This window comes from Lutjanus erythropterus, chromosome 14 (genome assembly GCF_056507025.1).
Source record: "Lutjanus erythropterus isolate fLutEry1 chromosome 14, fLutEry1.hap2, whole genome shotgun sequence".
Taxonomy (NCBI): Eukaryota; Metazoa; Chordata; class Actinopteri; order Lutjaniformes; family Lutjanidae; genus Lutjanus; species Lutjanus erythropterus.
Genome location: NC_139330.1, coordinates 23,442,316 through 23,467,536, shown reverse-complemented (window position 1 = coordinate 23,467,536; position 25,221 = coordinate 23,442,316). Strand labels below are relative to the sequence as shown.

At 38.9% G+C, this 25,221-nt stretch overlaps 1 protein-coding gene across 1 annotated transcript; it reads left to right on the top strand.

The window, feature by feature from the left end:
• The first annotated feature begins 19,395 nt into the window (after positions 1–19,395).
• Positions 19,396–24,027, top strand: LOC146315584 (amine sulfotransferase-like). Its single transcript, XM_084736381.1, has 6 exons — positions 19,396–19,651; positions 20,520–20,728; positions 21,072–21,198; positions 21,933–22,027; positions 22,181–22,355; positions 22,480–24,027. Exons 1-6 carry the CDS (start codon positions 19,501–19,503, stop codon positions 22,590–22,592), a joined length of 870 nt encoding a protein of 289 aa, XP_084592507.1. The 5' UTR covers positions 19,396–19,500; the 3' UTR covers positions 22,593–24,027.
• The last annotated feature ends 1,194 nt before the right edge of the window (positions 24,028–25,221 follow it).

Below are 25,221 nucleotides of genomic sequence, written 5' to 3'. Positions count from 1 at the left end.
CAGGCCAGATGACAAAATGTATTGTATTTTTGGGGTGAACTTAATCCAGCACTTTTTACACTCTTATGCTGGAGATATACTTGCTTTTAAAGCATGTGTCTGTGTTTGCATACTGGTAGTGGTAGCATTCATTTCTGAGGACACAGACAACCATCACTCCAGACGGAAACAGGATATGTAAGGCAACCAGAACGCTAATGTGTCAAAAATTGTGAATCATCGCAACCACTGCGATCTAAGGCTTCTTTTGGTAGCAATCATGTCATGCTGGCTTGCCATGAAGTATTGTCATGTCAATTTTTTCTGATGGAAAAACAGTCAAGGCCATATTTAAAGGGAAACATTGACCTCCCACCTCTAGAAATATGAATGAAAATGTTTTTTGTGAGCCTGTCCTATACAGACATGCCCATTTTATATATATAGTGTATTTTCACTTATTCTAAAGATGGTGTATACTGGAGTGGCATATTGCATAAACTGGGAGAAGAGAGAGGAGAGAGAGAAAGACATGGTAAATGTCAAACACCTAATGCTTGGGCCACACAGAAGGGGAAGACCTCAGTCTATGCTTTCTTACTACTACAATGATTTAATAAGACAATGTCTTAAAAAAACAGAAAACCTCAAATAGACATGTCCTTATTTAGTTGTAAAGTAGTAAAGGCAGGAACAGAAAAGGTAACAGGTAAGTTCAACTTTTCAAGTATATGTTATTCTAATCCAACATGTGAATAATTCAGAGAAAAAATATTTAGTCTTGCATCACTTTGTTTCGTTGAGTAGAAAAGTTTGTTCACTTCTCGTCAGATCCATCTCTGGTGAAAAGATGCGGTATAATAACAGGGTGCAGATTTGATTTCAGTCGTCTAGCATAACAACAGAGCTACTCTTGTGTATCTGAATCCTTCACAGACCGAAGATGGATTTTAACGACGTTGTGTCTTCTGCTTTCCTTCACACCTTTCCATTTACTTCCACTGACTATTCAAATTTACAGCTTACCCCCTGGTGTCATGGCATATAGCAAAAACCCCCCCCGACTCAATAAACAAAGAGGTAACATGTTGAACATTCTTGCAGGAATCACGCTGTGTTTTTTAAACGTTCCCCCTTTTTTTTTTGTTCTAAATGTTTTGGCATTTACTCAGTAATTATCTATGCTTTAATTCTCATCAACCAAATTTGAAATACCCTGAGGAAATATGATTGTTTACCACGTTTTGCTGTTTCAACACTCTTATCAATCATTTCCGAACAATTTTCTCTTTTCCTCAAAAACAGAAACTTTTGTTCTCCCCTCAGAAAGAAGTTAAGAGTTTGTTGATTCTTCACAGCAAGATAGCTGGGAATATAATAACACATTCTCCTCATATTATTACACTACATAAACTCACATCATTATTGATGCTTTCACTGGCATTTTTTCTCTCTTTCTTGTTTGACACATCAGTTGTTTGTTAAGAAAAGAGAAAACTTGGGGTCACAGTTTATTTGTCAGTACACTAATAAAACCTCACCAGCTGTACTTTGTATTAAATTGAACAAAAAATAGGAATAATACGTTGTTTATTAGACAGTAGTTATACTCTAATTAGACCCTTATTAGACTTTATTAGATGGTAATAAGGGACACATTACAACAGAACTGTACAGTAAAGTGAAATCACATATCTGATACTTGATACAGTTAAAAAAAAGACTCCACTGACATTTGAAGCCCTTCATATTCAAGGAGTGACATTGTGTGATCTGTGATACCTTGCATCTGTGACCTGGTAGCTCAGTTGGTAGAGCGCACGCCCCGTATACACACGGTATGTATCCTCTGCAGCAGCTGTGACAGTCGGTAGGCAGCGAGATCTCCAATTGTTTGGTATTTTGAGGCTATAGTGCTTGGCATCAACTAGAAGTTACTCAGCATCATGTTTGGTCTTCATTCACTCAGTGTTGTCATTCTGTTTCTACATTTTACAGTTTTATGACTATGTCAGTAAATGGTCTGCATTCTCTATAGCTTTTAGAGTCTATTATCCACACGAAGTGCGTTACAAGTACATGCCACGTTCACACACCGAGCCAGCAGGAGCAGTTTGGGGTTTAGTATCTTGCCCAAGGACTCTTCGTCACGTGGACCAAAGGAGCCAAGGATCAAACTGCCAATCTTCTGATGACGATGATGGACGATTTGCTCCACCTCCTGAGCCTCTAAATGTTTATTCTGAATCTGAATCAAACAAGAGAGGTTTTTATGTTGTAAAGATTCTCCTTTGCTGAATATTTTGTGCATGGTGATTTTTTGTAAATGCACAAGGGTAAAAGGTAAATCATGCTGTGTTTTAAAACACACAGTATTCTATAAGTAAAATTGTGTTGCTGTGGCCCAGGATATGGTCACAGGTGCATTGATTTTTAAGTAAAATACAACAGTCGCATAGACATTTCAAGCACTGTTAAACAGTTTGACTGAGAGAAAAAAAAATGGTTGAAAAAGGGCTGAGAGAGAGTGAGAGTTGGAGGAAGGGCATTCATGGCATATGGTTCAGGTACCACTGGTTGATCAAGATGAGTTAGCTGATTAGTGAAACAAAGTGGAACAAAAATCAGAAGCCAAATACACAAAACTACATTGGTCGTAAAACTTTAAAGTCTGTGGAAATCCAATAATGAATGCTTCTGAGGCACCACAGAAACGTGTCACTAACCACACTGCCACATTTGAATAATGGCCATGTATATGAGACGAGTCCCAAAAATCATGAAAAAAATGGCAGTTTTCTCTACTCTGAAACACTGATGGTGCATCTGCTTCACTGTCTCAGTGTCAAACACCAACTACAACATGAAAAATGGACTCTCTGTCACCTTTATTAGACTTGTGCAGACATGTCTGACCCATCAGAACCAGTGACAGTGATCTATCAGCTCACTGGACAATTAACTCATTTCTCTCAGGTTGGATGGTATTTTTATTCTTCCTCATCGGGTTGTTGGAACCAGAGTGAGCAGTAACTGCTGGGTTGATTGGACCAGATATTTGAAACATGTTAATGGTTAATAATTAATTTGTAAACCTTCTATAAACATTATTTGTTTGGTTTTGTTTGTTATAAAGTTGAAAATTTTGATTATAATACCATGTTTTTTTATGGGCATAACTTATTTGTGTTACATACATGAATTTATGTGACTAACATACTTGTTTAACCCAAAGCTGATTTTTTTCTAAACCCACCCATGTCATTTTTGTGCCTGTATGTTGAAAGTCTCTTGGCATGTAAATTAACTATTAACTACAATTTAATTAACTATCAATTTACCATTTATTAATAATGGTTATGGTACAATTTTATCAAGTCCGTCATCTGATTCACAACTTGAGTCGACACCTTGCATATGTATTGTTATGCACAGATTTTCCTGTGTGTGTGTGTGTGTGTGTGTGTTCATACCTGTGTTTTGTGTGCACACACTGGAGAGAGAGAGCTGCTTGCTAACATGAGTGTCGCTCCACCACCTCTCCCTCTTTCTCTGGATGCAGCTTTGTGTGCCATCAAAGGCCCTGAGCAAAGAGACATGAGCCTTAATTGTTGTGCTTTATCAGGGGGATAAAGGCGGGATGGGCATCAATTTAGGACGCCTTTATTAGACTACAAAGTGTGACAGACTGACGGAGAGATAATTGGCAGAGAGGGGAGAGGAGGACGGGATGAAAGAGGAGAAGGATGGAGAGACGAGGAGGAGATGGAAGCGTATTTGATCAGGCAGTTATGGAGCAGAGAGGAGCAGAAGACTCAGAGGACGGTGGAATGAAACTGAACCAGATGAACTCGCTCCTCTGTTGAAGCTACCCAGCTTGTTCTGCAAGAAGGAAAATAAGCCCCCCATCTACAATTACAAAACACACAACTGAGCCCAGGCTGTTTCGTAAATATCCCTAATATGATCAATTCTGGGGGAAAAATTATAACATTTGCTTAAGTTCAGTGCTCGGTTTTATAAAATTTAAAATGTGATACATCCTCTTTAGTGCCTATAATCATTTAAAATGTATCATGTGTTTAATCCTCATTAATCATTACACTGATTTATTCAGTGGTCCTGTGAGTGATATGGACTTTTTTCTGTGCAACTTTTAAAGTTAAAGTTTAAATATTTAATTTGTTAAACGCTTCATTAACAAATAAAATGTTTGCCATAAAGCTCAGATGTTTGCCACATGAAATGTCTCCCCTCGACATTTTGAAGGATTTCCTGAATTTAAATGTTTGCAGAGTTAAGAGTCGGGTATTAGTCTGGGTTTTATATGATATTTTAAGGATTTGTGTAGCGTCAGGAAGCACTAGCTGCTCAGTTTTCCTGCACTCCACAGCTTGTTAATGTGACAGGATAATGTTGGCCTCCTTCTATTACATCTGAACTAATGTGTTTGTCTGATTATACTGCGGCGAGATGAGGACTGTAAAACAAAAGCTTAGCATCATTTCCAATCTGTCCTCTACACAACACGCTAATTACATCACTTAGTTTTGATGCATGTTCAAATGTGAGTCTGGACTGCTGGAAGAAAATGATCTGAAATCTGAAATAACAACTTTATTCCACCTACACTCTCAAAAGTAAGAAACTTCTTACCACCACTCAATTAAATGTATGGTTGCAAGATAAAAAATGGTAATTTACTGATATAAATAAACCTATTAAGTTGAAAACATTATCTTGTTGAGTTGCGTGTTGGCACAATAATGTTGGTAATAATATCAACTTAATATTGTCAGTAATTTAAACTCAAATTTCTGCATTAATTGATTTAAAACAAAACTTTCAAAATACACAAAAAGCAGTTAACTGTCTAACACTAACTGAATGATTTTTTTTTTTTTTGAAAAAGCTACAATATGGACAAAAACATTAAACTACTGAAGATAATCTAATTAGAGCAACTTAATTTTTTTTAACAGTTGTCATCTTAAAAACTTGTGTCCACAATTATGGTAATTTAAGACATGACATTTAAAAAATCATTTTAAATAATGTGGAAAAACTGAAGTGATCAACTTAAAAACTAAAAATACCTTCGATTGTAGAGGAAAAGCTAATTCTCCTAACTCGATGTAGTTTGTTGGTTGAACTTAAAGCTACTACAAGAAGTTTTTCACTGGTTATCAAACAGTCTAAATTTATTACTGTCGCCTCTATATGACCTACATAAGTTAATAAAACAATCCGTGAGAAGATTGGCTACTTCTGTGACGTTATTCTTAATGTTTGTCACCGGGTCAGATTCTCTTGACTGAGCCTGTGTTTAAGTTTTCCCAGGCAAAGTTACAGAGAGTCTCATGTTATCCAGTTAAAAAAAAAGCAGGAGAAGATTTTTATTTGCATAATTTTATTTTTGATGTTATATTTTGTCGTTATTATGGTGGAAATGCTTCTGCTTCCATAATCAATATAAAACTTCCTTGTAGTAGCTTTAATTCCATAGTTGTCATAATTTTAAAAGATTGATGTAAGCTGTTGCATCTTTTTTATTGAGCCCAAACATTTGTTTTTAGAGTGTAAGTGGCATCAGATCACTTGTTGGGTTCACACTCTCTATGTCACACTGTCATTCCCACAAATCACACGCACTCTAATCAGTTCACACACTGACTGCGCAGCCCAGAGACCCTGTCCCTCTCCTCTCCTCTCCAGCCCTGACATGAATATATGAGTGTTTTTATGTGCGCAGTGAAAAGGCGCCGCTGAGTTAAGTGGCCTTGTTGTATTCTGCTCGGGACTCTAACGGCTTCCAGTTGGGGGTGTGGATGAGAGGGGGATTGGTGGTGGTGGTGCTGGTGGGGGTGGATGAAGGAGAGGCCTGCAGCACCATGCCTAATCAGCCTTTCTCGCCAGGGTCAAGACTTTCTGTCTGGGTCCGCGGTGCTCCCTGCCACCGAGGACTCGCCCATTCAAGCGCACAATGTCCCTGTCAGTCCCGACAACACTTCCTGCCTCTGCTGGCTCCAGCCCTCGCAGGGATACACAATATTTCACAGCTCCCAACAATGGCCTGTCTGCCTGCACCCACCATATGGTTACTATGGGCCACAATATTGACACACATCACTAATTATTCAAAGAGCTGAGAGAGAGCGAAGAAGTTGAGGAGCTGAGGAGCTTGAGAAGGTGTCTGTCGGTGGGTTTTCTTTCTGTAATGTAATGTGAGATTACACTTTGCCTCATACAAGTCGGTAAACACCAAGGGGACTTTCTATGGATCCAATTTTACTCAGCTATAACTCTGACTTCTCATTTTGTCAATTTAACCAAGTATGAATTTGTCAGGAACCCATGTCAAATGACACAAGCACCAACAAAAATATACAAATCCTAAGACAGAATCACACTGACTTTTATTATAGAAACATTCTAGGTTTTGGAAAGTTTTGTTTTGCTATTCATACACACAAATGCAATACAAAATTGTCAGTAAATTAAATGTGATAAAGTCAGTTTATATGTAAAATAAATTTTATATTTATTTTTTTCCACTGAAAGTCTATGTATCCCTTGTAAAACTAAAAACATATTAAAAATATTTGGCCAAATATTTTTAAGATGGACTCCAGAGGGCGAGAAACTGATCTATTCAAGCAAATATATTTTATTAATGAAAAGATTCCTTCTTTCAAAACTGTCAAAATATTCATTTGGTTGCTTAAAGTCCTTAAAGTTTGGGATGTTTTGGTTTGAAGTGAGAGCGAGAGGATGTGATCCATATTGACTATGTTCTGTGTGAACAGGAGGACATCTGGACTACAGTCTACAGGCATCCAGCACACCTCTGTCCAACATATGTCTGCTCTTATTCCCACAGGAGCTTCCTAAATGGCACGGGAAATAATAAAATACCATTAGATGATGTGACCTTTGACCACTGCCAGGACGCAGAGGACGCAGATGAGAAGAAAAGAAAAGCAGATAGAACATTTAGCAGGAGTTTTAATCAATCTACAATCTGTAGAGATGGGAAGTAACTAAGTACAAATACTGAATTACTGTACTTAAGTAGATTTTTCAGGAATCTGTACTTTATTTTGCCCTGCCCACCCCTACTCCTACTAGTTTTAATGCATTTCAAGGGAATTATTAATTATTGTTATTACATATCGCCTTCCCAAAATCCAAAAAGACTAATTTCAACCTACATGGATGGGAGAATAACATATAAAAGAGATGATTCGTTGGTGTGTCCATCAGTGCATTTCATAGCCAAAAGATGATGTGAAAGACGAAAATGACGAAAACAATGTAACAAGATAAAAACAGCGTAAAAGACATAAAAAGACAAAACTAATCTAAAAGATATAATAAGTCAAAAACTATGTAAAAAAAGGTAACAAGACAAAATGATGTAAGAAGACATAACTGACTTTTGTCAACATGAAAGTGATGTAAAAGACGTAACAAACTGTGCAGCACTGTAGCACTAGTTGCATTGGACAGTCAACATCCTGGACTGAGTGATTTGTGGAGTTTTGTCCATTTGAGCTCCTGATCTTCAGCTTTCAGTTCAGTTTTGTCAGCAGTGGCATCTTGAAGGGGCTAGTGAAGGGACAAAAGATGTGATGTTAGATGTTGTTTGTGGTGAGGATGATTTACGGCCTGCTCCACCAGTCTGGGCTTTTTGGGGTAGTTGTCGCTATAATATCCAGAGTTTCTGCCGGTAATGTTTTGCCACTGCGAACAAAATATAATCGCAAAAGAAAACAAAAATTCTGTGATCGATCATCCACTTTGTGTTGCTGTTTGACACATTTGTTGCTTTTAATGTGATTGCATATGTTGTGTTTCCAGGTCGATGGCTCTGAGCTAAGATCAGGAGATCTCTGGTTTTAGGCGGTTTCAGTTTATTTTAGCCAGACTTGTAGCTCGAAGGCAAACTGTCTTTTCACAGTCCAGACATGTACTAGCTTTTTACTCTTTTGTGGCAACGAATACAACTTACAGTCCTTCAACATACAGTACCTACATACAGTATAAACCAAGGTCCAAAATATGGGGATCTGCAGGAAGCTTGGCTCCTGTGAAAGAGACATGAGCTCCCTGGAAATCCTCATTTAACATATTCAGAGGCAGTGTGAAATATCACAATTTCAGTATCACTACTTTTTGTGTATAAGTGTTCATTTTCCTGTATGTTTAGTTTTCTGACATAAAAAATAAGATACTAGTAAAGCACTTGTCAATGTGTGTATTTATTCCAGAAAAAAAAAAATCTGTAAATTTGTGTGTAAAAAGTGGGGTGCACTTAACACACATCATGCACCACACCTTGTCTTTCAAGTGAACGTCTTCTTGCTTACTCCACTTCACTGTGCTTTGGAATTTTTATTGTTTCTAAACAGAGTGATTTAAGAAAAACATTGCGATGAAGTTAGAAGGCTAAATATTCTCCGCATGAACTGACCCTCAAAAAATAGGTCTCCCCCAAAAATGTTTTTAATGTACTGAACTTGTGTGGAGACTATAGTGAGACCAGTACTGTGTAGTCCAACAAGGAGAACACAACGATGGCAGGAAAAATCACACTTTTCTTGTAACCTACAGAGAGACACAACAATTTAATTAATCATCCCCAAGAGATCATGAAAACAGCTTTTACCGTCTGACCATCTAATGCTGCCGTCCCGTCTCTGTGTCCCGCATGTTACAGTAAAACAAAACACAATTGTCTGTTTTATTCTTACCCTGGAAAGTCAGCTAATTAACTGTTGTCTGCTCTACTGTGAAATTGTTCTCTGATTGTTTAATTGAGCTTCAGTGTGTTATTATGGTTTACCTAATGTTGAATATTATCTGTGAAACACACTGCACTGAAATACTTTTTTTGTTTCATCACAGTCTTGGCAGGAGGGAAACTTGTTTTCAAAATGACTAAACCACTTATTCTTCTTCTCAAATCTTAGAATTAGTTTCAGATCCAGGAGATCTGACAAACTTTGCATTTGCACATTTTTAGCTTCATTAACCTTCAGTGTCAATAATAATTATTATTTAATGCATCATGATTAAGGCCATGCTATAGCCCTCTATCAACAAATTGCACCTGATATCTTTTCCACAATAACTTTGGAAAAAATATGTTTTTTGATTGATTTCTTACAGGAAAGCATGTTAGGGTGTTTCATCTATATATTCTAACATGTACGATCCAGGATGCAGCTGCCCTTCAGAAATCTTTTACATTCAAGAACAAGACTTTTTTTTACAGCCACGTTAGCAGCTCTTTGAGGCGCTACTTAAGCACAGCCTTTCACAGCTAAATGCTAATGTTAACAAGGCAATATGACAATATTAACATGCAGATGTTCAGCAGGTATTATGTTTACCGTGCTCGCCATCTTAGTTTAGTGCATATACATATATATATATATATATATATATATATATATATATATATATATATATATATATATATATCACCTGGTAACCATGAATCTATTTATAAAAATTTGTGCCAATCCATAGTTTTTACAATATTTCATTTGTACAAACATTCACTTCACTTTTTTAAATAAATCAGTGCAGAGGTGATGAGTATGTCTGGATATTTACTTTTTTCTTCTCACAGTATATAAAAATGTAAACAAACAGTTTACAGTCTTGTCTCCTGTCCTCATCATCACCATCATCTCCCGCCTGGTTCGCCCTGCCCCACTTCTCACTACGATGAGCCCCAGTCTGCCCCAGCCGCGTTGCCCCCCGAGTGGTGGGAATGTTCTCCTGTGCAGCAGGCCATGACAGGCCCATGTTGGGACAGGCCTCAGCGCTCCACTCCACAGAGCAAATGATTGACAGCCCTCACTGAGGGAGGTGGGATTCTTCATCTGTCAGTCAAAATGCCACTGGAGATGAAGACGCGATGTGAGGGATTGCAGGAACTGATGACATGTTAGGAGCCAGCGTTTCCTCTCCTCTCCTCTCCTCTCCTCTCCTCTCCTCTCCTCTCCTCTCCTCTCCTCTCCTCTCCTCTCCTCCCAGGTCCTTAGCAGCTAGGTAAAGTTAGCTTGTTGGCTGAGGGTGAAGGTTGCCACAGGTCCAGATGTTCCTGAGGTTTGCGATCCCTCTCCCAGCTCGCTGTGATGTGCTGTGCCACATCTGTCTGGGCAGAGGTGTGCCATATTGCTTCCCATCTGCCACATGGCACACCCACACTCACACACACACACACACACACACACACACACACACACACACACACACACACACACACACACACACACACAGAAACAGAGGCACACACATGCAGCGTGCCCAGAAACTGCCCATTTTAACCAGGGCCATAAATAGTGTAATTCATGGGTGTGAAACAGCGGGTTTTTAAGAGCGCTCAGAGGAACGGAGTGGAGCTGGAACCTTTGGCAGCTGACGGACAGATTTTCTGTTCCTGGTAGCCACATGAAACTCTGTGAACTGCACACTGAACACACTGAGACAGAGAGGCGATGAAGACCTGCTGCTACGAGAAAATGAGAGTCAAACCATCTTTGTCTCTTTCTTTCCATCTGAATTTCTCTGTCCTTGCGCGTCTCACCATCTGTCTCCTCCCGCTCTGTCTCAGTCTCTCTTCCTGTCTCTCCTCTGTCCTCTTTTTGAGCCAGGGGGGCAGTACTGAAATGAATGTCACCCCCGTCCCAATGTTACTTAGGGGAAATTGACTCCTTAGCCTCGTTGCTGTTGGCGGCCATATGCTGATGTTTTCATATTCCAGAGAAATGAGGAGAGGGAGTCGTAAAGGCTGCTAAAGTCAGAATTACAACCCTGGCTACCACTGGTGAGGAGAGGGAGAGGCCCCTTCTGTCACACCATGAGCGCTGTTAAAGCCCCAATCCCTCAGTCCTACAAAGTGCCATGGGCTTCGGAAGTACCACATTAACGCCGGCTTTTCATTGAAAGTTCGACACTTTTTTACATTGCTCTATTGGCAGACGATTCAGTCTTATTCATGGCTGGTGAGGCAGCATGTTTAGCTTCATTTTCTTATTAAACATTCACAGCCGGGTGGAGGACGAGGCATGGTTTAGCTGTGGCGTTAGGAGACATCACTCGTCTTCCTCTGCACGGACCGCGGAGCTATAGGCAGCATCTCCAGCTTATCTATATTTCATGCTTTTATCTGCTCTCAGCGTTTAATTAGGCAGTTAGCAGCTCGTTAAATTCTATTGAGAGCAAACTTTTACCTCGTTGCAAAGTTGTGCTGATGTTGAGCTTTTCCAGGCGATGGAAGATTTTGATTACCTTGCATCCACAGTGTCATAAGTTATTATTGAGTTATGTCGTCTTTGTGGTTTAGCACCTCATTTTTTTCAGGGAGAATATTCTCTTCTGACAGTTTTTTCTTGTTCTCATTGAGACAGATGGAGGAATAAATTGTTTTTAAAGGCACTGGAGTCTCTAGTGTACAACCTTCCACACTAGTTTTCAGTCTCATCGCTGTGTGATTATGAAAGTTCGGGCCCAAATTATATACTTAAACATGGTATCACAGCTCCCAAGAAGCAAGAATTTAGTAATTATTAAACCAGCAATAACTGATTGTTTGACCACTTGGGGGTAGCAGAAATATGCTGTGAAAACAACACTCACATATTATCATCTTTTAGGGTTAATATGGCAAAATTGTTGTTGAAACAGTTGCTTATTTACTCAATCAACAGACAAGAACTAACATTAGGATGCATTTGGAGTAAGTAGGGCTTGGTATTGTTCAAAAATCTACAATACTGGTACAGATATAGATACCTTCCTAAATGGTACTTTTTTGATACCAATTTTATAAATTCAATTTTAACAAAAAGAAAATTACATTATACATTATGATACAATCACACACTTCAAAGGAGGAAGCCAATTTTTCCCTGATTGCTGTACTCAACCTGGATAATTGTATTACATGAAGAAAAGGAGCATTAAAACTAAACAGTAGTCTGCCGAAGACGAAGGCTAGGCCTGTGTGGGTGACATTTGTGGTTTTGAGAAATAGTGGCAGAGTGAGAACTGTTTCTCTGTGAGTGAATGATCAGCATTATTAGATATTCTAAAAGCATGCAGCATGATTAATGGCTAATTGACAGTAATGAGGTTTACTCCTTAGGTATCAAAAGTTGGTTCTCAATGACAAAGAATTTTTTCTATACATGATAGGATAAAACTAATTCAGTTGGCACCATAAAAGTATCATAGTTTTGTACCAAGCCCTAAATGCAAGTCCTGTTTTTGGTCTCCAGTAACTCATCAGACTTATTCTCCCACCTTGGAAATGCTCCATATGGTTTTGATACAGGTTGGCACTTGCACTTGCAGAGCATTCGGGAGGATGAGTCCACTGTAATGATGACTGTTTCTGTTTTGATATCAATATTAACAACATATCAAACCAAGTCTCAAAATTCCCTAATTGTGATGGAAGTGGAGAAAGTGATAGACGTGAAGGGTAGCGTTAATCCAGTCTGTCTGTCTGTCTGGCAGAATCACTTTGTTGTGTGCTGGGATTTGCAGGACACACACGTTTATGTTATCTGACTGTAACCTGGTGTTTTCACATTGTAGATGACGAAGAAAGGCATTAAAACATGAGCTAAAAAACTCATATAGGCAGATAATCTATATGAAAACAAAGCAACCAATGAAAGAGTCGAAAGTGATACAGGCAAACACAAAAGACTGAGAAGCAGCTACACACTTTGCAATGTCATGAACATGCTCACTCGCTCAATTTAATTTGCTTGATTCACACAAGACTCACCTGGATTTTGCACTAGAAGCCTAAGGGGGTTGAGTCTGGAGCAACTGATGCACACATACAGCTCCTCTGGGTAATGTCCAGGTAAGTGCAGAGTTACAGTGCATGTATGAAAGAGGTTTGTGAGTTACCCTTTTAACATATTTTATTCTAAAAATATAGATTATATCTACTTTATCCCAATTTTGCACTCATACATGAAACTTTAAAAGTTGTCTTGTTGACTCTCTGTTTTATATCACCAGTTTCCCAGTTCACACTCAGTGCAGTTTGTAGATGTGTTTCTTTTTCAAGGACAGATAAAAGCATAATGGCCAATTACAAACTAGTCTCAGATGTGTGTGCCATAAGTTTATAGTTAAAATTACCTGTATTTCAACTCTGGCTCTGGGAGCAGGTAGTTATTCTGGGTTTGCTGTCATTTCTTTGCTTTGGTGTTCTGGGCCACTGTTAGCAGACGGCCTTCCAAACCAAACTGCCAACCTGCTGCTCATAATAAAATGACAAAATGACACGAGTTGACCTCTGGTGTAGCAGAGAGAATGGAGAGAGACTTGCTTTGCCTCCCCGCACGGCTCGGCCCGCAACAACTTTCCAATGTGAAGCCTGTCAGCGGACCTGCGGGTCCCATGTGAGCCAATCAGGGCTGTTATGTAAGTGTAGGGTGTTTGAAAATGGCTGTGGCCGGCAACTCAGATATGGCTTGTTGCTGATAATCGGTGGCGTGGCGTGGTGCGGCGTGCGGCTGACAGATGCCTGCTCCAGCTGGTACAGGGGGGGTTTATCGCCCGGTTGGAACGCGGGTCCTCACACCCCTCCACTGTGCTGGCCACCGTCGCCGTGTTTAATGAGTCACGAATTGCCTGTTTGTCTTCTGCTCCCTGCTGTTTCTGCACTCCCGCTTCCAGGACAATCCCTGAAACACATGCTGCTGCGCTCCGCAGAGCAGCCAGACAGGCAGGCTCAGCCAAACTGTTATAAAGAACAAAGTTGTCATTTTTTATTTCTTCCTTTTTTTGTCATTTTTTTCTTCTTGGGCGTTCATCTAAGAGAGGGATGGGTTGTTCTGTAATAAAGCTGCCTTTTCAGATGCTGTGCCTGACCTCGCCAATATGGCTACCCCGAGAAACCAGTGCCCATTTGAAGCCCCTGACAAACACATAAATGGCTCTATAATTGGGCCGCTTTGTTGTGCGAGGTGCTGGCTCGTCTGAAAGTGCCGTTCAACACTTTGTGGTAAATGGAGTTACATTATGACAACACATGGCAGTTGCTAAAGGAGCAGAAACTGGCACACTGATAAGACATAAGCAGGTGGTGTTGACACAGAAATGGTTTGTTTTAAGTCACTAGAAAAACCGCAATTTGAAAAAAAAGGGAAAGTTTTGTGCAACAACTAAGCAGATCACAAATTCATCTTCAGGCCAGCAACAGAGCTGTGTGACTCGGCAAGAGAGGAAGGATCTGCCTCGCCGACCAAATAAACACACAGAGATGCTTGGATGACCATCAAATGGACCGGAGCATGCACACACACACAAACACACACGTCAACACTCTCACAGAAGGGGTGTTTGTAGCCTGTGTTAGGGGATGTTCTGCAAGCTGCCCAGAGCTTTGCCTTAATCTCACCTGTTTAATCTGCAAGGTTGGGCGACAGCTTCTGTAGCAGGAACAGGTGGCTCAAACAACTGCTGCTGGACAAACTTACAGACATCATTCTATTGATTAAAGCCCCAATCTGATTTTTTCAGCATATTAATTGGAAATTTACACTTTGAAACACTTTGATGGAAAATAAACTTTTCACAATTCTTGCAGCAGCACCATGATGAATATTTTAATAGGACATTTGTCAGAAAAATATCCTTGGTTTCATCATAATGGAATGCATTTATGAACTGGGATTTGAGCTAAAGTGACAGTTCACGCCAGTATCAAAATTATATATTTTTTCCTCTTACCTGTAGTGCTATTTATCCATCTTGACAGCTCTGGTGTGACGTGTAGAGTTTTGGAGATATTAGAATTTACATCAAACATGGTTAAAACAGCAACAACAATAGCAAACAGGAAAAATTTAACTCAACATTTATTGCATGTATTTTTTTACACTGTTAACTAGTAAATTAACACTGTACAATTGTGTTATACAATGGAAGGTTCTTATAATTTCAAGTTACAGACTTTGTACTTGATTGTAGATTTATTGAAAAAAATGACTTTCCTGTATTTTACAATTATATTCTCTTATTGGGAAAAAGAGAAAAAAAGGTGTATTTATGGTAAATGTCTTTAAAAACATTTTTTTCTTACAGTGCTGACACCTCTACATCTGATATATTGATCATTATTTGATTTTGGTAATTTTCCCTTTAAAGGACTAGTGTGTATGAAATGTGACATCTAGCAGAGAAATCACAGATTTCAAATAACTCACCTGCCAAACATAAACAAAAAGTAGGAAAAAGGCCACGTCTAGAGTCAGCGTTTGGTTTGTCTATTCTGGGCTACTGTAGAAACATGGTGATGCAACATGAATGAGGACCTGCAATCTATGTAGATAAAACTGGCTCATTATAAGGTAATGACAACACTGATTTTTATTTTCAGGTGATTATACATTTATGAAAACATTTATGTGACTATCATATTTCATTTCTGCCAATAGATCCTCCTGAATGTTTCACACGTAACCTTTAACTGTTGCATGTTGTTCATTTGTCATGTTAAACTTATCTGTCATTGAATATGCATATATATATATGTACATATATATATATATATATACTTCCTGACCTTTGTAAGATAAACACAAACACAGTGACACAGAGTGACTGTGATGATCAGAATAAGCGAGAACCATCCGTGGAATCTTGGCAGCGTCCGGATTCGTCCCAGTGCCGTGAAATCCTCATTCTGCGGGGCTGCTCTTTGTGGCCGGCTCGGGGTTCTCGGAGTGGCATTCTTCTCATTGTACAGGTCACCGAGACAGAGGCGGCCGGCCTGAAAAGATCCTCGGTGGGGGGAAACAATGGCTTAAGGCAGCCCATAAATGTCTCCTGTTCAGCTTCAGCCCATTGACTCTTTGCCTCCCCGCCAAGCAGGGCCCTGTCAGACCAGCCCCTCTCTCTAACAGCTTAATTAGCAGAAAGAACAACAATGTCAGAGCCTGTTTCGACTGAAATAAAAACAAGAAAAGACCCAAAAGCTGCTCTCTCCGCCTCTCATTGTCCCGTGATAACAGAGCTCTGACTTTTCTGTTCAAGTTAGTACAAATAAAACAACATTCCTACACTGTTCCATGAGGAGCATGACGACCGACTGATGGACCAACAAGGGGGAAGTTCTCGGCTCTGATCATGTGGGACTCAGATTTAAAAAGGGCGTTTCTGATTTATTGTTGTGTTCTTCTACCTTTGACACAGTATGTTAGCAGTGGAATGTTAGTATGAGAATATTTTCTGAGTGTTTTCTGTGTTTTTACGACTCTTGATAACCAAAACACAGACAGATAACCTCCACGTTCCAGAGGGGGTGAATCCTTTATCGAAAGCTGCCAGGCTGAAAGCTTTGCTCTGAACCCAATATGATTTTCATTTTTCATGATAATGGTGATGGTGATGATGATAATGCAGTTTGCTTTGTGATGCTAATGCCAGTTCCTGGCGTCACAGGGCGACTGTGCAAGGAGACGGTGCACTGGTTGTCTACCATGCTGTCTTTGAACCTTTTTTTGCCCTTCAGTGTCTGACTGACTGATGGATCGTGTCTGTCAGACTGAAAGACTGTGTCTGTCTTTCACTTTGTCCTCCTACTTACATGTTTCCGTCAGTCAGTTAGATCTTTTTGTCTGCCTTTTAGTTTCTTCCCTAATGCATGTCTGACGTCCTCATGCCTCATCTTTCCATGTCTGCATGATTGCAAGGGCAGATGTAGTCGTTTTGAAGCTTAAGGCAAACACAGGCATGGGGCCTCTATGTCCCTTGTTCTCCCCCTTTTTCAATCCTTTAACAAATAAGTCATAAAAATACAATTTTAGTCAATGTGAAGTGCAGAGGATGAACTAAGAAGTCTCTCAGCTTCAAGAAAGAAGCTGTTCAGAAATCTGGTGGCACGGCAGCGGATACTTCTGTATCCCTTACCAGATGGCAGCAGAGTGAACAGGTAGGTATTGCCCTTTAATATTATTCTGTAGCAGGAGAATGTTGATGTACATAGAACACCTTTTGTGCTTTCTGGGAGTGTCCGCTTTGCTGAGCTGTTTGTTTACATGAGTTGGTGACTTTCTCATACAATCATTTCTGCACATACACAGTAAGATCATGGTCCTGAGACACTCATGAATTAAGCATTACAATGAGATTTTTAGCCTTAGAATCTCTAAGCATACTCTCATACATCTCTAACATTATTAATTAGCAAAAAGGAAAAAAACTCTTTGCCATAACTTTATGAGGCTTTTTATGGGGATCGATAAGGCTTCTGAGAATGTGGCACTCAGCTCTGGCAGCTCTTCATACCTCTACATTTTTTATCTGCCTCAACCATTAATCTCTCTGTCTGTTCATGCCCCATCTTTCCATATCTCCCCGCTGTCATTCTTTGTTTGGTTTCTTTTATCTGCGGTTCACATCAAACGCTGGCACCAGATTGATTCTCATGTGAACAAGGCTGCAGTGGGGGGCCAGGGACCTCTTCCCCAGCCTTTGAAGCTCCATCCCATCCTGTTCACTGCCCCAACACCCCCCACCCCCACCCCTCGCCACACACACACACACACACACACACACACACACAAAAACACACCTTCTTTCAAATTCCCACTGCCACCTCTGTCCACATTAGACAACTTTTACCTTGCCATGTCAGAGGCAAACAAACTTATTAACATTATTTCTCCTGTTTTTTCAATCAGGGAAACACTTGACTTTTACACACATTTACCTGAGTACACACCTGTTCGCAGAATCTTAGCACTGAACCGTTCAGGGTGTGCCTGTAATCATATTTCCAATACTTGCCTGTCATTAGCAGGGACATGAATGAATTATTTGCACAAATATCTGCATGAAGATTAAAAGCTAAAATACACTGCCTCCAAACAGTGTGCATCAAAACAGCCTCTATTATTTTTAGGGATGTTAACAATTAATCATTAATCAATTCATCACCATTAAGAATTCAACTGATTAAATTTTTTTAACCGATAATGTAAGTTTTGTGTACCATTTCTCCAGAGCTCAAAGGATTTCTCATGGATTAGTTTGGTCTATTTTGTTAGTCTAGGAATGGCTCTAAATGCACCCCATTCAACAGTCTTTTGAGCCATTAGTTGAAAAAGTATCAGTGGACAAGTCACACAAGCCACACCTGACAAACCGGTTGAAAGCAGTTTTTGCGTATGTTAGGATTCTGTTAAACTGGGAGCAGTTTCGTAACCACATAAGCCAAAACCAGTTTTGAGTGATCCCGTCTAACAAAACCAAAAAATTATAGGAACACACCACTGTTTGTCCCAGACTTACTAGATTCAGGGAATGTTTAACTAACATAACCTGGCTAGATCACCATGGTAACTGATGCTAATCTCATAACCTGTTCGGGAGCAGGTTATGTTCAGAGTTTCAGATTAAATCGTCTGTAAAAAGCGGCATTCTTTAACTAATTATTGTCCTGACAAGGTTGTTTATGAGCGATATAGCTTTTAAACTGATGGAGGACATTAAAAATGAAGTGTTGTTGCGCTGAATGTTCGTAATATCACCGAACGAATCCATATAATGTAAAAATGCAACATAATGTAATGTAACAGCAGCACCAACTGTATCTGTCATGATAACCTCCGTTTGGTGATGCAGAGTCATTTTTCCCGTTTGCTCCAGATCATATTAACACTAACTTTTTACATCGTATATAATCCACACACTAAAATAATGATGAACTACAGACACTTTGAATACTTTTTACTGTTATCAGTTTTGTCTTGGTGATATTGCAGCTCAGATCACTGATTAGAAAATTCATCATCATTTATCACAGACAGTCTTAAATCACTTACACACATTTTACGTTGGTTTGGTCAAAAACTTCTGTGATGTCCACGTCTCTGTCATCATAGGACAGTGTCAGACAGACTTCATCATGTTTAAATCTGCTGTATGGAGTTTTATTGTTTAATGTGCAGTTTTTGTGTTAGAATAAACAGCAGCATTAAGACCGCATTTCATTTCCTGACATCATACTTCTTCTCCTGCTTTATTTGCAGCAACAATGTTGCTTTTTGCTGTAATGTATTTTGTATATTTTCCACAGCTCATAATTATAAGAAGAAGAGTCAAATGACGCAACAAACGCCCCTTTTATATATAGGTACCAGTTATCTCTTTTTTCTTATTGCCGTTTTAGACTTGCAAATGCAAGTGCAAAGAAAGCCTGGCTGTATTGAGCTTACTTCATAGTATAGCCCTCAGAGGGTGTTACAGGAATTCAATGTTTACTTACATCCCAGTGACGTAAGCTGAGCATTTTTGGCTGTAACTTGAAAAACAAGTCAGGTTATAAAATGCAGATACAGCCTACACAAAGCATTTTGTCTGACAAGCTGCAAGGTAGCACATTTTACTCTGTTGTTAAAGCAGATAAAATGAAGTGTTAAAACTAAGAATACTTTAACGACTTCAGTTTAATTTCTTTATTTAATTTTAGCATCCATGGATTCTCTGGACTTGGTGAGCCCTTACCTGTACAGGTACAAAAGAAGGAACTTTCTGGTCAATGACGTGCAACCTGAGGACCTTGACGCTCTCCAGCATTTTGAGATCCGTCCGACTGATGTCTTCCTCCTCACATACCCCAAGTCAGGTCAGTTGCTTGCAATAATTTTAGCTAAGCTCAACACATGCTTGCTGCAGCTGTATGTAGACAATCCAAATAAAGTGTTACTAAAATTTTGTAAATACATTAACGTTATATGAAGTTAACTAGAAGTGATCACAAATTATCCAGACAGTTTTCTGTATATTTTCCAGTGATACATTTATTTACCATACAGACCCCATTTATATCTAATATTCATGTCATTACAGCAGGATGAACCGCTTGATTAAATTCTGCATAACAAGTGCATGTTGTTACAGCTTGTCTCCAACTGGTTTCTGTCTGACTTCTGTTTATCAGACCACTAAATTGAAATGAGTTGTTGCAGCATAATACGAGTTTTATAATAATAATAATAATAATAATAATAATAACAATAAAAATAATAATAATAATAATGATTTATGTTTTATTTTTTCCCTGGCATTGTTTGGCGTGAGTTGCAGAGTTTTGGAGATGTTGGCCTTACATTTGAAAAATTCAAAACCAGTGTCTCTTTTTCAAAAACCATGACCACATTACTCAAGATAATCGACAGACCTTGTTGTGAGCAGTTTCATTGTAGAAACGTTTTAGTTGAAAGAGTTTTATTTTTCTACCAGTCTATACAGATGTTTTAATGTGCCTTCATAGGGTCATTTTCAATAAATTCAAAGAAATTTCAAATACATCACAGCCTAATTGTCACTTAACATTAAAACCATCAAATATATATATATATGTATATATATATACATATATACATATAAAATGACACTTGGCCGGCTTTCAGGTAGATGGGATCAGTTGGGTGTCACTGCATATGTTCTTACCCCTCTTTTCTGTTTGCAACATATTTTACTCTACTCTGTAGGCACAGTGTGGATGCAGCAGGTCCTGATAAAGATCATGGATGCTGCACATCCTGAATTGGAGGAGGATACCACCAACAGGCAACGAGTTCCTTGGCTGGAGGGGAGAATTGTAGATGATCCTTTCAGAGAGAGGCCAGATCCTCGGATATTTCGCTCACATCTTCCCCCTGACATGTTGCCCCATGGGGTGAAAGATAAACAAGTTAAGGTAGCAATTTGCAATATTCAAGCATTGATTCAAGCATCCATCTGTGGCCAGAGTGACAGAAACTAGTCCATGAAGAACTATTTTGTCAAGGATTCTTTGTACCATAATACAAAAGGGTGGGTTCTAGATAAAGGCCAGGTGCTATAAAAAGGTTCTCACTGGAACCCCCTAAATGGGTTCTTGATAGTACATTTAGAAGGTGGACAGGTTTTGGTTAAATGGAACCTTTATAAAAGGTTCTACAAGGAACCAAAAAGGGTTCTGCTATGGGAAAAACCCGAAGAAACATTTATGGTTCCAGTTAGCATCTTTATTTCTGAAAAAGTATATGTTTTTCCATTAGGTTGTGTATGTGTGGAGGAACCCCAAAGACATCCTGGTGTCCTACTATCACTTTGCCCAGAGCTGGGTCTCCTTGGAAACACCTCACAGCTTTGAGGATTTCTTTCAGCAGTTCCTGGATGGTGACGGTGAGTTATATGTAAAATCAAATGTACAAAACAAGTTTTTTTGTTTATACCATTACATTTTTAAATAAATTTATAATAATAATATCTAATAATTTTTGTTTGTATAAAAATAAGATTCTCCACTGACCAGGTATTAACAATGAAGCAGGCATCAAGTCGACAGAAAACACAATGATCCAACAGAACAGACAATCTTTGGGTCCCAAAACATTTCCTGAGTGCTGATGTTAAAACTTACAATAAAGTAAAATCTTGCACTGAAATCCAGGACAGTATTTGCTTTTGAAATGGTGCTCTCTGGTTGTTTTTCATGGTCAGTTAGTTAATATTACTCTGTACTACTACTATACTATTTACAGCAGTATTTTCCCAGCATCTGAAAATCTACAGTAACATACTGTATACAGCTTATACAGTAAGAACAATTGGGAATACAGTAATAATACAATGAATTAAACAAAGCAGATTTACAGTGTATTTTGTACATTTAAAGTACAAAATGAAGCCAAATTAATTCATCTTGGTGTAAGAAACATCTTAAAAATTTGTAATTAATGCAAGACATTCCACATGTAGCTGGTGATGCACAAATGAAAACATATATTTGTAAGACACAGCAAATACTTGTGACTATCTCATAAAAGATACGTTAAGTAAATCTGGTTTTATTGTTGTAAGACTGATAAGTTTTGCAGTCATTTTCAACACTGACATACATATTTTTTCTTCAACAGTTTTCATGGGATCATGGTTTGATCATGTGAGAGAATATCATGCAGCACAAGAACAACTGAACATACATTTTATTCAGTATGAGAGCTTGTTGAAGGTTGGAAATCTTTTTTCTATTCTATGTTTAATAGAACATTTGACAAGGAACATGATAAGAATAATCAAGCTGCAGAATTTGCAGCTTATGTTTTATGCACAATGCTAGAAATGATGCCACATTAAAGTATTAAAATACATCTGTGGTTGACAGGATCTCAGAGGGGAAGTTGTAAAGATTTGTGCTTTCCTGGGAAAAGACTTGACAGATGAAGCCATTGATCATGTCGTGAAGATGTCCACCTTCAAAAACATGAAGACCAACCCAAACGCAAACTACAAAGACTTAGTTGAAATCAACCGCTATACAAAGGAAACCATGCGCAAAGGTTTGCTTTCACACTGACACACATTTCTGACAGCAACTTCTAATGTTTTTTGAGAGAAACTAGCAGCAGACCAGTACAGAACAGAACACTACATTAACATCTCACTTTTTCTGTAACTGAACAGGTGCAGCAGGTGACTGGAAGAATTTCTTCACAGTGGCCCAGAATGAACATTTTGACAAAGTGTTCAAGGAGAAGATGAGCGACTTTCCGCTGATCTGCACCTGGGAGGTCTAACAGTAGCTCCTCTTAAATTCAGCTCAGCCTCTAGCTGAAGAGAGTCTCCTTCTACATGAGCTCAAAGTCTTAATAACTACAGGGTTTGGATTAGGAAAAGACTGCGGTTTGGGTTCAAATAACAACCTTATAGATATCATGTAATCACTCATGTGACCGAAGTTACACAACCATGTCCATAACTATATTTGAACAAACTTAAAACTTTAAATAACTCTAAGTCTTGGACTTCCAAATGTTGACTTTCTCATTCCTTATACTTCTCCTGTCATACTTGCTACGTCCAAAAGGGGGCATCGCCTAACAGTGAATGTACATATTAGTCGGAACACTCTGCACAGCTTCCAACGCCAGCATTTTTCTGGTGAGGATGGGCTGCTTGTTAGATTTATCCAGGATTTTAGACATCTTGTCTGAAGAGTTGCAAAGTGGGAGCTGGTTGTAGTTTTTTCCCCCAAGTCTGTATCCCCATTTAAAAGTGACCGAGCCCTCTAGTGGTTGTGGTAAGAGAATGTCAGGTGAAGTTATAGAGTGACAAACTGTTTTAGGGAGGAGGTCAGAGGGGATGGATGGATCAACAAAACATGAGACTTTAATTAAAGCAGAAGACTGCTGTTCATTTCAAACCGATGGCCAACATTGTTCACATGACCATGCTCACGTGTTTATTATTGCAACCATGACGACAAAGGTCCCAAAACCTGCGTGGACAAACAAGGCTTCAAGGCTTGGTTGTCTTTTTAAATTTTCATTGAAGTTACTACAAGGAGTTTTTACCATGTCGTGACACAGTAATTTATGAAACGAGCCTGTGCTGTCATTTTCCCAGGCAAAGTTACAGAAATTACAGTGAGTTGTACATTAGGCAGTTGAAAAGAAGCAGGAGATTTCTTTTTCTTTTTCTTTTTTTTTGATGTTATTTTTTACGTCAAATTTTATAGTTACTACAGTGGAAACACTAACATCTTTGTCCATATGGGCCTCCAAAATCAACAAAATATGAAAGTTCCTTGCAGTAGCTTTACTCAGGTTTGGTTGTAGAATTAGAGTAGTTACAGGAAGAAAAAGGAATTTAAAAAAATATTTGTGATAACAAGTGTTCATGCCATGTGTGAAAATATACTTTTATGTAGTTTGGGTGGACTGACCTTGTAATACAAAGCAGAAATAAATGATCAATTAACCATTTAAATAATACAATGCATCACTATAGCAGTGTGTAAGCAGAGCCATTTAACCATTTGTTTTGCATTTTTGTTTCCTTCAGTTTTTTTCCTTCAGTCACTGAAGAGTTCAAGTTTGTCGTCATAGTTCTGAGAACAAAGAAGTTGAATGAATATAACCATTATATACGCATGGTCATTGTGTTGATTTTATACCTCTTGTCTAGCCAGGGCTTTGATGAGCCGTCAATAAATCCACCGGAAACAAGTGATGTTGTGACTCTTTTTTTCAGCTGGACGGTCAAGCATGAAGTTCAGCCCTGGGACAGCCTTGTGCCTCACTGCGCCAGTATTGTCAATTTCCTGACTGTGTGAAGACATACAACCCACATAACTTATTTTTTTAACAGCAAGGCCCTTTGAGAGCGTCCGTGGCTGAACCATATTTAACCTTTCTGTGTCAGACCACCCGCCAGTGGCTGGGCCTCTGGCGGCCCATTCACCACCTCAGTGGCACCGACAAGCTAACCGAATATGATATAGAGCTGGATTGCAGACGAACTGCACAATTTATTCCCCACAAAACCCAAACATCTTTAGAAGATGTGTTGTACGCCGCCTGACAAAGACTCTGTGGGCCACAATGCCACTGCAGCAGTATAAATAACCCTCAGTTTGAGGTGGTGGGTTTTATGTAGTGAATGTCTACACCCTGCTCTTCCCATGATATGTTTAAAAAAACACTATTTCCCAGGTTATGTCACACACAGGGGGTCTAACTGAGTAAAAAAGTTGGAAGCAGGCAGTATGCGCCTGATTTGGTCATTTTGATTGTGTTTCATTTGTGTATAAAGACAGCACAAAAGACTGAAAATCTTAAAATCTTTTGGTAAAGTAAACCTGATCCCATGAAAAGACCAAATTCAACAATGTGTTAGTCCACCTCTCACTACCATCTGACATCCCTAGCTTTAAAATTTGAAAATAGAAATCTAAAAACAGGTTCGAAATATATACTGCCGCACGACTCAGAATGTGGGATTGACTCAAAAATAATAGTTTTTGGACAACAATGGAGGCCCATGTTACAAAGGGACAGTGTTCAGTACTGTAAAATGTAAAAAAAAATACTGTAAAATGTAAAAATAAATAATCATTCCATATTACTCAATGAAAAAGTAATCATGTTGTGTTACTAATTACTCAATAGCAAAAGAAACTAGTCACATTACTTTTGTTTCTTGGCCCAACTTCATCAGAGATTCTACCCCATCCATATATCACATTTTCTTTATCTAACATGTGTAAAAAAAACAAAACAAAAAAACAAAAAGAGAAAGTGGTTTTACAAGGAGCCAGAAAGGACTGTAAAGTCTAAGTCAAGTGACATAAAGAGTGACAAAATCCACACGAGGAGCATGTCGTGGTGGATGAATGGGCAGGAATTCCACCCAGGAGATTTGGAT

Coding starts and splice junctions, on each gene's coding strand:
- LOC146315584 (XM_084736381.1), top strand. CDS start 19,501: ATGGATTCTCTGGACTTGGTGAGCCCTTACCTGTACAGGTACAAAAGA. Junction 21,199..21,932: donor GCAGTTCCTGGATGGTGACG/GTGAGTTATATG, acceptor TTTCTTCAACAG/TTTTCATGGGATCATGGTTT. Junction 22,356..22,479: donor AAAGGAAACCATGCGCAAAG/GTTTGCTTTCAC, acceptor GTAACTGAACAG/GTGCAGCAGGTGACTGGAAG.